This window comes from Pezoporus wallicus, unplaced genomic scaffold, assembly GCF_028554395.1.
Source record: "Pezoporus wallicus isolate ANWC-B61680 ecotype Strahan unplaced genomic scaffold, APGP_CSIRO_Pwel_v1 contig_7339, whole genome shotgun sequence".
NCBI classification, from domain to species: domain Eukaryota; kingdom Metazoa; phylum Chordata; class Aves; order Psittaciformes; family Psittacidae; genus Pezoporus; species Pezoporus wallicus.
Genome location: NW_026636333.1, coordinates 497,878 through 512,484, shown reverse-complemented (window position 1 = coordinate 512,484; position 14,607 = coordinate 497,878). Strand labels below are relative to the sequence as shown.

The following is a 14,607-nucleotide window of genomic DNA, read 5'->3' as shown; positions in this document are numbered from 1 at the left end:
CACTGGAGCAAGGGACACAAGAAGGGAAGACGTGAGTGACTTCTGAGGGCTGGAGGTTTCCTGGTACTTTGGAATATTCCTAAATAACTGTTTAAATATAGTATTCTCTGACTTTCTTTTAAAATGTGAATTCAAATCCAGCTTTCAGTCAGTAGCTGCAGTTCTTTATTTGAAAGTCTTTAATGCAACACTTGTAATTTTAGCATGTGAAATCCATCATACCATAATCCCCAATAAAAAAAAATGGGCAGTGCTATGAATTGCATAGTTTCCAACTATACATTTTCTCACTGTAACTTCTCACAGTGAATTCTGTTGTATTCTGTCATAGGATCTAAAAATGACAGTGCTTGAATCACCTTCTGTAGTTTTCACTGAGATGCAGGCTTCGGGTTCACTGGGGTTCTTCAGGTGACTTGGCTCCTACATGAGACACAGCCTGACTCTTGCTACCTTCCACTTCAGCTGTATGCTCAGGGCGCTGCTTCTCAGCATTTTAAAGACTCAGAATTCTCTCTGACCAGCTCCTTCCTTCTGCAGTGAATGACTTTTGTGTGAACATTGAATGTGAGAAAGCACAATAGAAAAAATATTGGTAAAATGGGCTGTTACTGAAATAATCAACAGCCAGGCTAGGAGTTTGAAGCACATCCTCACGCAGTCACATCCTTCTGTTCAGTGTTTTCTGCCCTTTCCATTCTGCTTCTATATGAGTCTGTGCTGCACAGCAAAGAAGGGTCAAGGACCTGGTCTTTCTGAGGAGGAAAAGAAATCTCCAGACTGTATCCCATCTTGCTTGGAATCCCATTGTCAGGTGAAAGATTGTAGCCTTAGTCTCTTACAAAAGTCTCATCCAGGTCCTCTGTAGTCTGCAAAGTAGGCAGAGTGGAAGAACCCGTGAGCGTAAGGAGTTGAAATCCAAAGCCACCTTGTATAGGCCAGAAATCTGCTACTTTGAATGTAATCTTCATGTCCAAAAGGAAAGCACCCACTGTCTAAAACCAGCAAAAATAAGAGAAGGGGAGCTACTGGGGTGTTGTATAACCTACCTGCAGTCCCCTGACATAGTCAGAAAGAACCCTGTACATTTTCACACTGAAGTAGCTTAACACAACTGAAAATGTATTGCCACATAGTGATGTAAAACGTGTCTTGCTTTACCTGTCAGGGTAGGACTTGTGACTCAGAAGACTCATTACCAGTTTCTCTCGCATTCCGGTTGGCTGAAGGCTGGTTGTGCCAGGCACAGCTGCTACACTGTGCTAGGTCTTTCAGCAGGCAACTGCTGCCTTCTGAGGCAGGATTCTGAACCTGAGCAGCTAGGCACAATGTTCACTTTCACCCTTGAAAGGTTTTGGAGTCCTGAGTGGTATAGTAAAATGTTCCTTCACTTGTGTTTTCCTTATGGATTTAGAGCTGTTGATGTGCCTCTTCAGCTCGTTCCACTGGTGGGTTCTCCCACCCTATGTGCTGTTCTCCCTGTGTGGGGGACTTGGTTGAGAGTTGCATGAGAGAGTTGTGATATGATTTTTCATGGAACAGCACACGGGAAAGGTGACAGTCCTCTGCTGCTGCTTTCTTTCCAGTGTAAAGCTTTCAAATGTATAATCCCGTAAGGCACACATTCATTTTCTTGCTGCCTCCAGCAAGGCTTTGATTCTGCCTGTATCACCATCGGTCAGGTTGGTGGTTGACATGGAATGAATAATAACCTGAAATAATCTAAATTTCAACTGAAATGTAATTTAGATGTGCTTTCACACATGCTCTTACTCTTCTCCTCTGTACCTAAAAGTCAGTCACTTTGCATTTTTTGCACTTAATGGCGTTATCTTCTGCTGTGTTTTAACAGCGTGTAAATAGAGTTCCTTCAACACAGTGATTCATGAGTGCATTTTATCTTTTGCATAAACAATCAAAAGACAATAAATATGATGCCACATTTGCAGTACAGGAAAGAACATGATCAAGCTGGGGAGAAGCAAAAGAGGTGATCCTAAATTTAGTTTTATTATTTCAGGAGTAGTAGGTTCTTTGCTCTCCGTTGTTCAAGTTTTTACTTACTTTACTTATCTTCTTTCACAGTAGCATTTAACCTATATACTGTTAATTTAGGGCACAGTTAAGTAGAAGACGTGTGGAAAAGCCATGCTTTTGTCTGTTGTTCTTCAGTAGCCTCCCCCCATCTTTTTCTGGAGGGGGGGGTCAATATTCTTAACATGGCCTCCCATTAAAAAAAGAGGAATCACAAGTATCTGTGTAACTGCTGACTAACCTTTATTGGATGAAGGGGGAAAAGCATCTCTGCAGCACATTAAAATGGCTCTGTAGTAATGTTGTTTTCTGAAACATTCTTCCTGCTGGGCAGTCTTTCAAAAACTGTGTGAAAGCTAAAGCCATACTAGCCTGGGGGCAGAACAGTAAAATACATAGGATGTAATAGTGCTTCTTCACGTGTTGTAGGAGCTATGGCAAGTATTTGATGTATGTATTTGTTCTCTTGGGATGGCATTGTTTTTCTTCTCATTGTAAACCACGGATTTTATTAGCCTCCAGGCTTTACTTGCAGCTTTGCTCTTATCTTTGTTTGGTTTTCCACATAATGCAGGAACAAGGAACAATTTAGATTTTTGTAATGTACTGTTTCCTTATATTTTATGTGTCTTTAAAGTACGTTCTACATTCTTCCGTGTGTGTTGTTCCCCCCACCCCCTTAGTGTATTTTTATTGCTTCACAGTGATTTTTGTTGCTGCTCAAGTACATGGATGGGAGACAGATACACGATCAACATCATATTAAGACTGTATATCCTTCCTTTGGCAAAATGGAAAGAATGTAATGATCTCAGAACTCATATCTCCATATACCTCACTTTCCCTCACCTCCTATTATTCTTGATGTATTTGTATCTGCGTATTTATTCCTGGAGGAAGACAGAAAATTACTAGGGAAGAGTTACTGTGGGATGCAGTGTGCACCCAGCAGATGAGTTTGGTTTTTCATCAGTGCCAGAAATTTTGTAGTGATTTGGAGCTAACAGCTTGCTTCAGCTCAGGACACTTACAAATATCCCTGATAATTAAAAAAACCCAGATATGTGTGTCTTACAGAGATATATATGCAAACACATATTGAAGGATATGTATTAAAACTTACTAAATTGTGCAGACAGCTTCTGAGTGAACATGCTTCTGTGAATTGCCTTCTTAGTATCATCAATGCATTAGAAAACCCCTGAAGATGAAAAGTGTTTTCTTGACTGTCATTGCCAAAACCAGTGAAGTCCTCAGTTTATGTTGTCTAATTTACTCTCAAATTACTCAGTACAATTGCTGTTTCAGAGACTATGTGTAGTTGTACTGAAAGGCAGAGAACAGAGGCTCCATATCTAAAATGAGAATCAAAAGGAAAGAAAACATTTATCTGCCTGGAATTATGTGTTAAGGTTTTCTAGCATAGGTAGTAATTTGCAGTACAGCAGCTGGGCATATTCCAGATTCCTTGTTAGCCTCTTCTTTCAGGATTTCTTTGACAGATGGCACTCACAGATGGACATAACATTCTTAAGGAGCTTACTCTTTCTACTCCTTTACCCGCCAGTAACTCATGATACTATTAGAAATCTAAAAGCTTTGACATGAATTAGCCTTACTTAGCAGACTTTAATTTTTTAATCTTTCCAATGGGCTGCAGGTACTGGTTGTGGACTTCTTAATCTGTTTACTTGAGTTCTTAGAAGCCAAAATGAAATTCCAGTAAAGTTAACATGGCAAAACATGGCAAATACAGAGTCTGGTTTTGATTGTTTGTTTTGCCTTTTTTTTTTTCCTTAATTGTGATGAGAATATTTTTATTCCTATCTTTTGGAGGAAAAGTGTAGAATGATACAAAAGACTACAGTTTAGCAACCCAGAAACAGCTCTGTCAACTGAAATTCAGGGAGTTCAAACGAGCTGCTTGGCATTCCATTGCAATTACACTGACATCTTAAGTGAATAAACCTAATACTTAAAAGTTGGGTGGTCAATGAAACTTGTGTCTACCACCATCAGCTTAAGCTAGTTTGGTTTTTAGTAAGGGGTTTATAGTATCATCTAATAGACTGCTACAAAAAAGAGCAAACTGCATTCAAGATGTTTGAATGCGCTTCTGTGGTAGTTACTTCTCTGCCAGGTACTTAGAGTTGTTTCCCAATATTCATGCAGCTTTGGACTTGAACTTGAAGGCCATTATTCTCTTAAGTGTTGACTCAAATGGCCGTTTCCTCTGATGAATGTTGTTGGTGTGGAGTTTCTGTTGAGGAATGTGAAACTATAAGCAGAATGATCAGATCCAAAAAAAGCATTGTGACAGCTGGGCAGGTTAGAGAGGCGAAAATAGTGAGTGCCCTCAGCCAGGTCCTCCACTGCACGGCTTTGTAGCTTGTTAGAAAACCAGGAGAACACCAGCTGGACATGGAGAAATGAACTCAGGTTTTCTGTTTTGTTTTCTAAATGTTGTGTAAATTGAAGGTTCTCGGCTGTTCCTTCACAAATAGTACATGGCCTGCTGTGGCAAAACTTCTGGTTCACAGCCTGTTTTCTACTGTTGTTGTTCAGGGTCCCCCTGGTGTAGGCTGCTTGCTTATGTGAGCAGTCCACTCCCTGACATCTGTTTAACCAGAGGCTCCTTCATTTCAAGTTACTGTATTTTCAGTGCAGGCACACTTAATTAGTGGTATAAAGGTAGAACTTAAGCACCTATTTTGTACTCTTCTGCCTGCAAGTACTTGGGCTCAGAAGAGCGCATTCCTGAGAATATAATTTTGTAATAACAAAAAAATATGCATGTAGCTACTGCAAATTAACTAACAATTTAGGTAAGGAAAACACAGGGAGAAAAGAATCCACGCACTGGAATATGGAGTTCAGATAAGTAGTCCAGACCATGGTAGTGCCTAGTTTGCATCTTCAGCAAATTCTGTATATATTTTACCGCTCAAAAGTCTTTCTATAAACCTTGCCACTGTTGCCATTCTTGTCTTCCTTTGCTTGTTAAGTTCAAAACTGTTGTACAGAGAGTCTTGGTAGGGTTAAGTAGAGAGTCAGGATTAGGGTAGAGTCCTCAGGTAAGAAAAGCAAGAGACATCAGAGGAAGCTATGACTGTAGCTGAGGCTCCTGATAAGAGAGATGAACCATATGATGAAGTTAGGTTTCTATACAATAAACCAGCTAGCTGATCCTTTAATATTATCTGGCAGCATGTGCAAAGTCTTGTTGGAACTGGTATGTGAAAGATAGACTCTGCTTTGGGGCAACAGAGCTGTGATACTGGTGGGTACCATAATTCTGAGTACACTGTGCCCTGCCACAGACTCATGTGCTGAAGCCATTCCTATAAGGAGAGAAGTCTCCTTTTATAGCCAGGACTCCTTACACAGGGAAAAGCTGTGTGAAGGAGCAGTGGGGTATGGCTGCTCACATAGGGTTATCTAATGACTTGAGGCCCATGTATTGTCTTCACAGTGTCAGCAATGTTGAAGACTAACCTTGATTGCTGAACACTTAGTATAAATAGGGGCTGTCTGTCAGACTTTAGAGCAGGATACAATAGAACCAGAATGTTGTTACTGAAACAAAATTGAAAAGGGAGCTTTAATCATTATTTCAGAATCACAGCATGGTTGAGGCTGAAAGGGATCTCTTGAAATCATCTAGTCCAACTCTCCTGCTCAGAGCGGGGTCACTGAGAGCAGATTGCCAAGTGCCACATTCACCTGGATTTTCAGTAGTCCTTTCAAATTAGTCATAGTTCTGGATTGACTTTGATCCATGAACAGCATAGTACCTCCAGAGCCATTAGGGTATTGTTCTGTAGTTACGTTATTCCTTATTTTGTTTCATGTCAGAATATTTATCTCATTTCCTGAGGGTTGTCTCCTTAAGTTTTACAAATTGCGTTCAGTTAGTAGCAATTTTTATTTATTGCCGATGCTGATGTTTGGACTTCTTAAACCAAATGCTTGTTCTTCAAATTGGCTTTTGTTACTAAAAAAAAACAACAAAGAACATTTGGTTTGTTTCTCCCATCATCTTGTTTGCACATCTTTCAAAGCTTTCATACTTGTGCCTTGAATTTGCATCCTGAATGACCATCATAAAAAGCTATTTGAAGCCTGTTAAAATTACCTAAAAAGAAATACAGTACAAGGCTCTCATGTTTCTATGCATGAATTTTTACTCAGCAATGCTATTCTGATCAATGCATTATTAAATATTCAAATTTTCAATTCTCTGTGTGCCTAATTTTACGTTAGAGTTCCTACAAGGTGTTTTTTTTTTTGTCTGATATAAATAACTCAGGAATGAGTTTTGCTTGAACATTTATCAGTTTCAGGATGCATTGGATATCAGACCTTCCGTTATGTCCACAATTGTTTGTCATTAGGAATTGTCTTTCTTCTGATCATGTCTACAAGTCTTCTAGTTTTATTTTGTAGGTGTTTAAAATTACATCTGTAAATCAGCATTGTAAGGTACTAAATTTAAAATGGTAGAAATTTAAAGTGGAACAGAGTGTGTTCCTGGTTTTAGTCTGTAAAACTGACAAGACAATAGAAATAACCCTTAGACATCACAAATGACTTTGCCCGGACGTCTCTTCAAGATACTGTATGAGGAGCCTAGTCTGGATGTGAGGGTTTTCTCCAAAGGTTCTGTCAGTTAATGAGCATTTTAGATAGAAGACAGTAACTCCAGGGGGGGATGTAGCTGCCAAGCACTTATCAAAAAGGATTTTTTAAGTCACCCCTCTTTTTTTTTAAAGAAGGGGAAAAAAATTGGGTAGAAGCAGCTTTGAAAAATAATTATCCTTGTTTTAGGGTGTAGATGAGAGGTCCATTATTTGAAAGCAAATACGTATGCACAGAGGCCATGGGGAGACATTTTTCTAAGGTAAATTAATTCTAGGACATTACAATATGATGTGGTGGAGCATATGTTTGTAAGCCAGTAATTGCATTCAGTTCAAGTGTTCAGGAATGAATATTGGTGCCTGAACAAACTCTAGATGTATATGTGTTGGCTGATGCATTCATTCCCTGATGTTTGTTATTATTGCCTTTATTAGCATTTGAAATTAATAAAGAACATTGGATACCATAAGGTAAATACTGTGTTGTGTCCAGAATACTTGCGTGAGTGGCAGAAATTAAAGGCTGTAGAGAGAAGGGCTGGGAGAGGACTTGGAGAGGTCAATTCATACTTTTCTACTGCTGCAAGGGAAGATCGAGCTACAGCTAAACCGTCTTGGTAGATGTTTGTCTAACCAGTTCTGTAAAATCACAGTGCTGGAGATGGTGAAATTTCCCTAAGCAGTTTGTTGCAGTGTCCTACTGTTGTTGTTATGAAAGTGTTTTCTGCTGTCTCACCTAAGGATCTTTCATTGGGATTTACATTCCTTACTTCTTGTGTTCCCACACTCAGTGTGGCTAACAATTCGCCTTTGTCCATTTTGCCTTTTATACTTCAAGGCTGTGGTGCAGGTTCTTTGTAGTAAGAGAGAAATTTAAGTACCAAATTTTCAGGAGACGCGGGATTTACTTCTCTCAATCTGGATTAGGGATTAAAAAAGTACTCTTTGGCACAATGTGTAGTCTGAAATTGAGTAAGTTTGGATTCAGTACCTGATTCTGTACATGATGTAGCACATGTGCTGCATCTCGTACCTGAAACCTTGATTTCTGTATTGTGTTTCATTTAGTTTTGTGATATTTCTAAGAATAAAACTCTAAGGGTCTGTAACAGTGTAAATACAAAATTGCACACACTGTTCAATAAATATTGACTGTATCACAGATCTAGACCCTTTATTGTCTTGGTTAGGTTGATATTTTCTAGTAATTGGTGGGAGTCTGTCCACTGACTTTAAGAGATTTAGATGCATCTGCTGCTGCTGAGAGTAGCAAGATTCTTTTAGTAGTGGTGAATTACTGTGTGTTTCTGCAACAACACAGACACAATGATTTATGATCAAGAGTTAATGAGAAAACAAGGGAGTTTTACAGCATCAAGGTGCTGTTTAAGAAAAAAAACAAGTTGAACCTCCTCATTGTAATTTTAAAATAAGGTTGTTTATCGGGTTCTTTTCTGTTCATGTAGTTGCTTTGCTTGTTAAGGCTTAAACTAAACAGTGTTTCGTTTTTGACTACTCCTGTTGACTGCAAGGCTACAATGTCTTTTTCAGTTGCACACTTTAGTTTGTCAGCTTTACATGAAACAGGTTTTGTTTAATATACAAACATGATGCAACTGTTTGGGTGCTATGTAAATAGTAAGGTTGTGATCAAAGTGATTTAAATGATTTTGAAGTCAATTGAAATATTCACTTTTTGGATTCCACCCAGAAGTGGAGGAGTGTCTGTTTAGGAGAAGGCACAGTAGAGTCTTGATAAGAGGCACGGTTAATGAAGTACAACATATCCCAGTTTTCTCATGCTGCTATCTTGTGCAGCCTATCTTATTGGGATTACTAAAGAATAACTGCCGACTGCCCAAATCTAATTTGGCTCAGTGCACATCGCTCTTTCTGCCAGATGGAGCCTATTTCTAGTTTTGCTCACTAGAACTCAGATAAACTATAGTTGGCAGAATGTGGCAACTTTGACTTTGATACAACCCAGTACGCTGAACTGGACAACAGAAATAAGCTGGTGGGCATCAATGTCCATAGGTTTGACTGTGGAAAAAAATGCATCCTTTGAGGAGTGTTCCTGATGGAAGCTCACCAGCTGTTTCCCTCTGTGGATCTGGCCTGAGCTGTCAGTATGGCATTGCTGAATACCTTAATAAGAACTTCACAGGCACCAGATTTTCTCCTTTTATTGGAGTTTTGCCAAAACCAAATGTCTTCATTTTTTATCGTGGATGTAGCATTTTTGTGTGAGGAGGATTGCGGAAGAAAAAAACCTGAAACAGCAGAAGGGAGTGAAGTAAACAGTTTGCCAAACTTCTGTCTTGACTAAGGATAATCCTGTGTTCTGGAAGAATTTTGGATAAAAAGTCCAGGCATTCTGGCAGTAAGATCTTGGTTATATATTTTTTTTTCTGGGTAGGTAACCTGGCAAAGGATCCCATTTCTTGTTGTAAGAGTGGATAATTAGAATCATTGATGTCTGCTTGTAACCTTTTGATTTATACTTTTGGGGAATGCTCTTGCATATATAATGAGGGAATAATGTGCTGCGAAATTGTCAGTTAGTAATGAGTTGTCTGGATCAGTTTCTCTGTGCCAGCTTTTCTGATTTGCTGATATCTCAATTTGCATTGGTAGCATTAAAAAACTACTGTTCATGTGAAGATTTCACAGGAAAATAATGTAAGCTATTCACTTTGTTCTGTACTGTCCAAGCACAGCATGTCTTGGGGTGTGTGACCTGTTCAGGAAAATCAATTCATTTCCATGTTTTTATAATGTCGACATTACAAATAAGAATTTGTTCTCCAGATTATCCATTTCTTATCCAATGGGCTAAAACAAGCTGGTAGCTCAGCTGTCAGATTTCTGCTTTAAGACAGGTCTGTTTCTTTTCTCAGCCTTGGCTCACATTGCAGTTGAATTTAGAACCACCTAAGCCCCTTTATTATCATTTCAGTGCTTTTTAAAGAGCTCAGCTGTGTACGTGAGGACAGTCCATTAGCATCCAAAATGATCATTTCATTGAGGACATAATTGAGAGGTGCCCCCTTGCACCATCTGGCCACCTTTTGTTGATAGCAGTTGCAGAGAAGGATTCACCTTTTCCTCCATTTCTGCCTGATCCTTTTTGATGTGAAAAAAAAGGATAAACGCACTCCAAATGAATAACCGAAGTGATTACATTCTGCATGGTAACTGTGCAGTTACCAAGAAGAGAGATTCCTACTGCTCACAAACTTTTAAATACCAGTTTATGTACTGCTCACAAACTCTTAACTGCTACTTATGTGGTAAGTTTATCACATAGACTTTAAGCTGTGGGCCTGGGAGCTGGTCCATTGACATAATCTTTGGTAGTGTCTGACACAACTGATTCTTTATCATTCTGTTATGGTTCTTGCATTAAATGTCACCTTTTTTTTAAAGTGTATCTTCCTTTCTGTTTGTGTGATCCCCTGCCTTCATGAGGCTGCCTATGAAATAGAATGAAGGTTCTTCTAGAATCTGCTTGTAGACCCGAGGAACTCCATGTGGTCTTGCAAATAACTCAAAAACAGTGATTCAGTGATTCAGAGAATGACATAGACCTCAGGAACCGGTTTACTTTAAGATGATCAGATAATTCAGGTTAGAAGGAACTTAAGTAGATTGTCTAGTCCAAATTTCAATATGCAAGACCTCCGATTCCTGAAGTTTTGTTTAGGCTCAGAAATGAATCCAGGGGAAAAAAATACATTCACATATAGTGAAAATTCTTTTTCGTTTGTTCTATGGCTGGAATGTGCTATGGATTTAGCATGTCTCAGAGGGAATACATTTTCTTGAGTCTTTCTGAACAAATGAAATTCTACACGAGGTCGTTAACAGAAAAGTCAAACTGAATGGCAATAATCCAGGTATCTGCTGTAGTCCTGTTTCAGAGTGGCGTTTATATTAACACAGTTAGTATGTAAAATGTTTGGGTTTCAATTATGGCTTAAGAAAGTAAACTGTTTTAAAGAGAGGTAAGTGAAGTCACTGGGGTAAACATACCAATCTGAGGAATAAGAAGCCTTATGAAAATGATTAATTAAAAATTTTTCAGATATTTTTCATAAGCCTTCACACTCATTTTCTCTGCAGGTATCACACAGACCATTTATTCCTATTGCATTCTCCAGATGAACAGAAGCAAATAATGAAAGACTGCAAAACAGATACAAAGAGCATCACTACATCCAATCTGCTGTGCAGTGCTGATTTTCACTTACAGTCAAGGCCAGTGCAGCTCATAAAAGTCACTCCTGTACCATGTGTTGGAGCCATGGTTTAAATTCACATACTTCTTTTTAAATAAGTTTATTTGGTTCAGAATTATAGCTCCTTTGATGCTGGTGTATCACTCATTCAGAAAGATGTAGAACAGCTGTCTTTGCTCAGTTCACAACCTTAGGTAGCAATGTGTTGGGCTTGTGTTTCTCTGGGTATGCATACCTGTGTCCCTGTAATTCACTGTGGAGTACATCTGACAAAATTGTACTAGCTTGGTTTGTAGAAGGTGTAACTGTGCTAACCTGCACCCATTTGCACATTGTGTAGAGGGGAAGCCTGAGGAAAGGTAAGGGAATCTCAGAAGTGACAGAAGAAGAGAACTGAGATAGGAGGAAAAAAGGTTATTTAAATGTTTATATGCAGAGGGACTAGAATTTGGGAGTGAAGAAACTGTGAGTGAAAGAATGAAATAAAAGGGGAGGAGGCTTGGGTTTGATAGGCCATGGAGAACTGGACATCTTTGAGGTGAGTCTAGGAGGCGGGCAATGATGTAAATAAGACTGCAGCTGAGATGGAAGTGTGGGAAGAGGGACCTAATTCATACAGTGAAGAAACAGATAAGCCAGAGAAGGTGGAGAACAGGAGATAATTCAGTTCTGATCCCTAAAGGAGAGTCACCACCAAATGTCATTCTAAACAAAGACCTGAAACAGACCTCATAATTAGGGTGGAATCTAACAACTGCAGCCTCACTGGAGGTGCAGGCTTTATGATCACTTTTCCCCATAATCACCACCTTTGAACTCTTCAGATACATGGGCAATAATCAGTCCCCTTCCTTGCTCCTCTCTGGGGCTCATTAGGCTTCTTAACTTTCCCTGTGCTTGTGGTCTTGGCTCTGCAGGTGCCACCAATTCTTGTCTTTCAAACGGTCTTTTACTGATGTAGTTCAGCTGAATTCAGAACATTTCATTAGCCTTCTATTACCACAGCTGAGAATAATTCATATGTATTAAGTCTGCCTCTTTTTTTCCTTAACTATAAAATTTGTTCTTATGCAGTTATTACTGAGCATTACAAACTTCATTTGTGGCAAATACTTGTTCCTCTAAGTGCTTTCAGTGCTGTTTGCAGCTTTGGTTTTGCACAGTGTTGGCAACAGAGTGAGATTTTTCATGTTTTCTGCTGTTTTGTGAGATCAAATGGGGGAGGTTAGTATGATGGTTATTACTATTATTATTTCTCTTGGGAATATATTAAAAGATAGGCCATGGATAAATGGAGCTTCAAGGGTGACTCATGTTTTTGTTTAGCTTGAACTAGGTCCAGCTTCTATGAGGAACTTGATTTTAGGTGCATGTTTTTGCAAAGTGTTTTAAACTGAAGTTGTAATTCCAGAGGTCTCAATAATATGTGTTTGTTTTTATTTAGAAACATGCTTAAGGAATGTTTTTAGTGGGTGAGTGTAAAATAAATAAGACTCTCTCAGTCTGGAGGTTGCAGGTTTTTTGGCATATTTGGTGTCAGCAAAAATTAAGTGGAAGAACGTTATTTAGCAAATGGACTCAGTTAATTGTTGGGTTTGCTTTGTAAAGAACTGTCTTTATGCGCAGCTGGGAGATGCAAAAGTACGATTTCTGAATGTTTTCGTGTTGTAAATGGTTCTGTGTATTTGGAACCTGGCGAAAATTTGTTTCCAGCTTGGGGCTCTGTCTGCTTGTCTGTGGGGAGCACAAGCTCAGTACTTTCTTCAGACACCGTACTGTTACCGAGCCTATAACAGTGTGACACCTTTGTGCCATTGCTTCTGTAATGTTGTTCAAGGTGCTGTTTTATTTTCCATTATAGCTTCCCTGTAAACATTGCTTGTATTTCAGTTTTTGTCTAAAAAAAAGCAAAGCAAACAAAAGAAAAAACCTGAAAAACAAAATGGAAATTCCTCTCAGGTACAATGTGGATATGTTCACTTGTGAATGTTTTGGAATTTGTCTGCAAAGCCATTGATGACATTCAATTGTAAGTTGTTAGAGGAACAGAACAAGGTCAGGGTTTCCCTTTTGTATTTGGTTTAGAACATTTGTTCCTATGTCTTATAAATGGCTCTTCACTGAGAAAGTGCTTATAGTACTTCATACAGTCGTAATGTACCTTGTGAATAGAATAAATAAGAATGGAGTAAGACTTGACGTAGTAATGTCATATATTTATAAAAATGTAGCTTAATGGGTCTATCTAATGAAAAGGAATTTCAACGTTTGAACCTGGTTTGCAAGTTGAACAATAAATGTTTCTCAGGTAACTTAGGGAGTGTGGATGCTTTCATCCAGGTCAGCTGCACACCGGGAGCATATGATTTGTCTGTACTTCAGTGTACTCAGGTATCTGTAAAACACGAAAGAAAAAAACCCGGAAGAGTCAAATTTGCAAAATAAGAGTATTTATTATGTTGCCTACATAGAAGGATTTTTTCCATGTGTATCATGAAACAGCTGTAGAATTTGGCCCAGCAGAGCTGCAGTGGTGTGTGCAATGGCTTTGCTGGTCCTTTCAGTAGCAGTAGAGGCAGACAGACATGACGAACTGTGGTGTACATGAGAGAAAAATGTTGATGAAAGTCACTACGTTTAAATGTGTATGTGTTATTGTAGGGTTTTGTTGACCTTTGTTCTCTAGTAGACCTTAAGGATTGTTTTCTAGCTCAGTATAAGCATGCATCTGCCATTTCACTAAAACTATTCAGATGACTTAAAAGGTTTATGTACAAAATTTCAGCGCTAGTATGGTTCTTCTGTCTACCTGTGAGAGATGAGAGGAATTTGACTGCACAGTTAGTACTAAAATTTGGTCTGTAGCCTCTGCCATGAAATGTCCCCAGTGTAGATTTCACCAAAAGAATAATTGTGTTCTGTCTACTGATCTGTTGCAGGTTTTGAATGCTAAGAGCGCAGCAGAGCTAATGCTTGCACTATATGTTACGCAAAACAACTTTGTACTAATTCTGAAATGTGTTTTAATTGCAGGGATATTAAACCAGACAACATCTTGATGGATATGAACGGACATATTCGATTAGCAGATTTTGGTTCTTGTCTGAAACTCATGGAAGATGGAACGGTAAATGAGAAAGAATGAGATATTCCTAAATATGTTTTTTTTCAGTTCTTTGCTCGACACTACAATGTGTGCTAGGAAGGAGAAAAGGTGCCTTTATGTCAAAGGAAATGGAATTGTAATGGTATTGGTATGTAACTAACCTTGGTTCAAAATATGCCTGCACACTGCTTGGATTTACTGTATATAAAGCTTTTTAGATCGTATAGTCTACTCATGAATAAATAAAGAGAAGATATACTGTCATTACTGACTAGGTATTTGCTGATGAATCTCTCTTTTGAGCTCTAAACTCTAATCCTTATTGAAAACGTAAGCTTTAGTATGAGCAGGATGAGATACAGAAATAAGATGACATGCTATTTAAATAGAAATATGCTATTTAAATAGAAATATACTGTTTAAATAGTTATTAGCATGTCATCTTATTTCTGTCTCATCACAGTGTATAGTAGGTGTGACTAGAATATAATTCCAGCATGTTAATCATGCCCCAGAGTGTTACAGACTATTTGAGTTAATATATGTGGTTACCTAATCTATAATTACTTAACAGTTCTAAGCCTAA

At 38.6% G+C, this 14,607-nt stretch overlaps 1 protein-coding gene across 9 annotated transcripts in view; it reads left to right on the top strand.

The window, feature by feature from the left end:
- CDC42BPA (CDC42 binding protein kinase alpha) overlaps positions 1-14,607 on the top strand; it is a 179,900-nt gene that overhangs the window by 87,551 nt on the left and 77,742 nt on the right. For all 9 annotated transcript variants that reach the window (XM_057400043.1, XM_057400046.1, XM_057400045.1 and 6 more), the window contains exon 7: positions 13,949-14,042. In XM_057400043.1, coding sequence (XP_057256026.1) covers positions 13,949-14,042 — 94 coding nt within the window. The remainder of the gene's footprint in view (positions 1-13,948; positions 14,043-14,607) is intronic.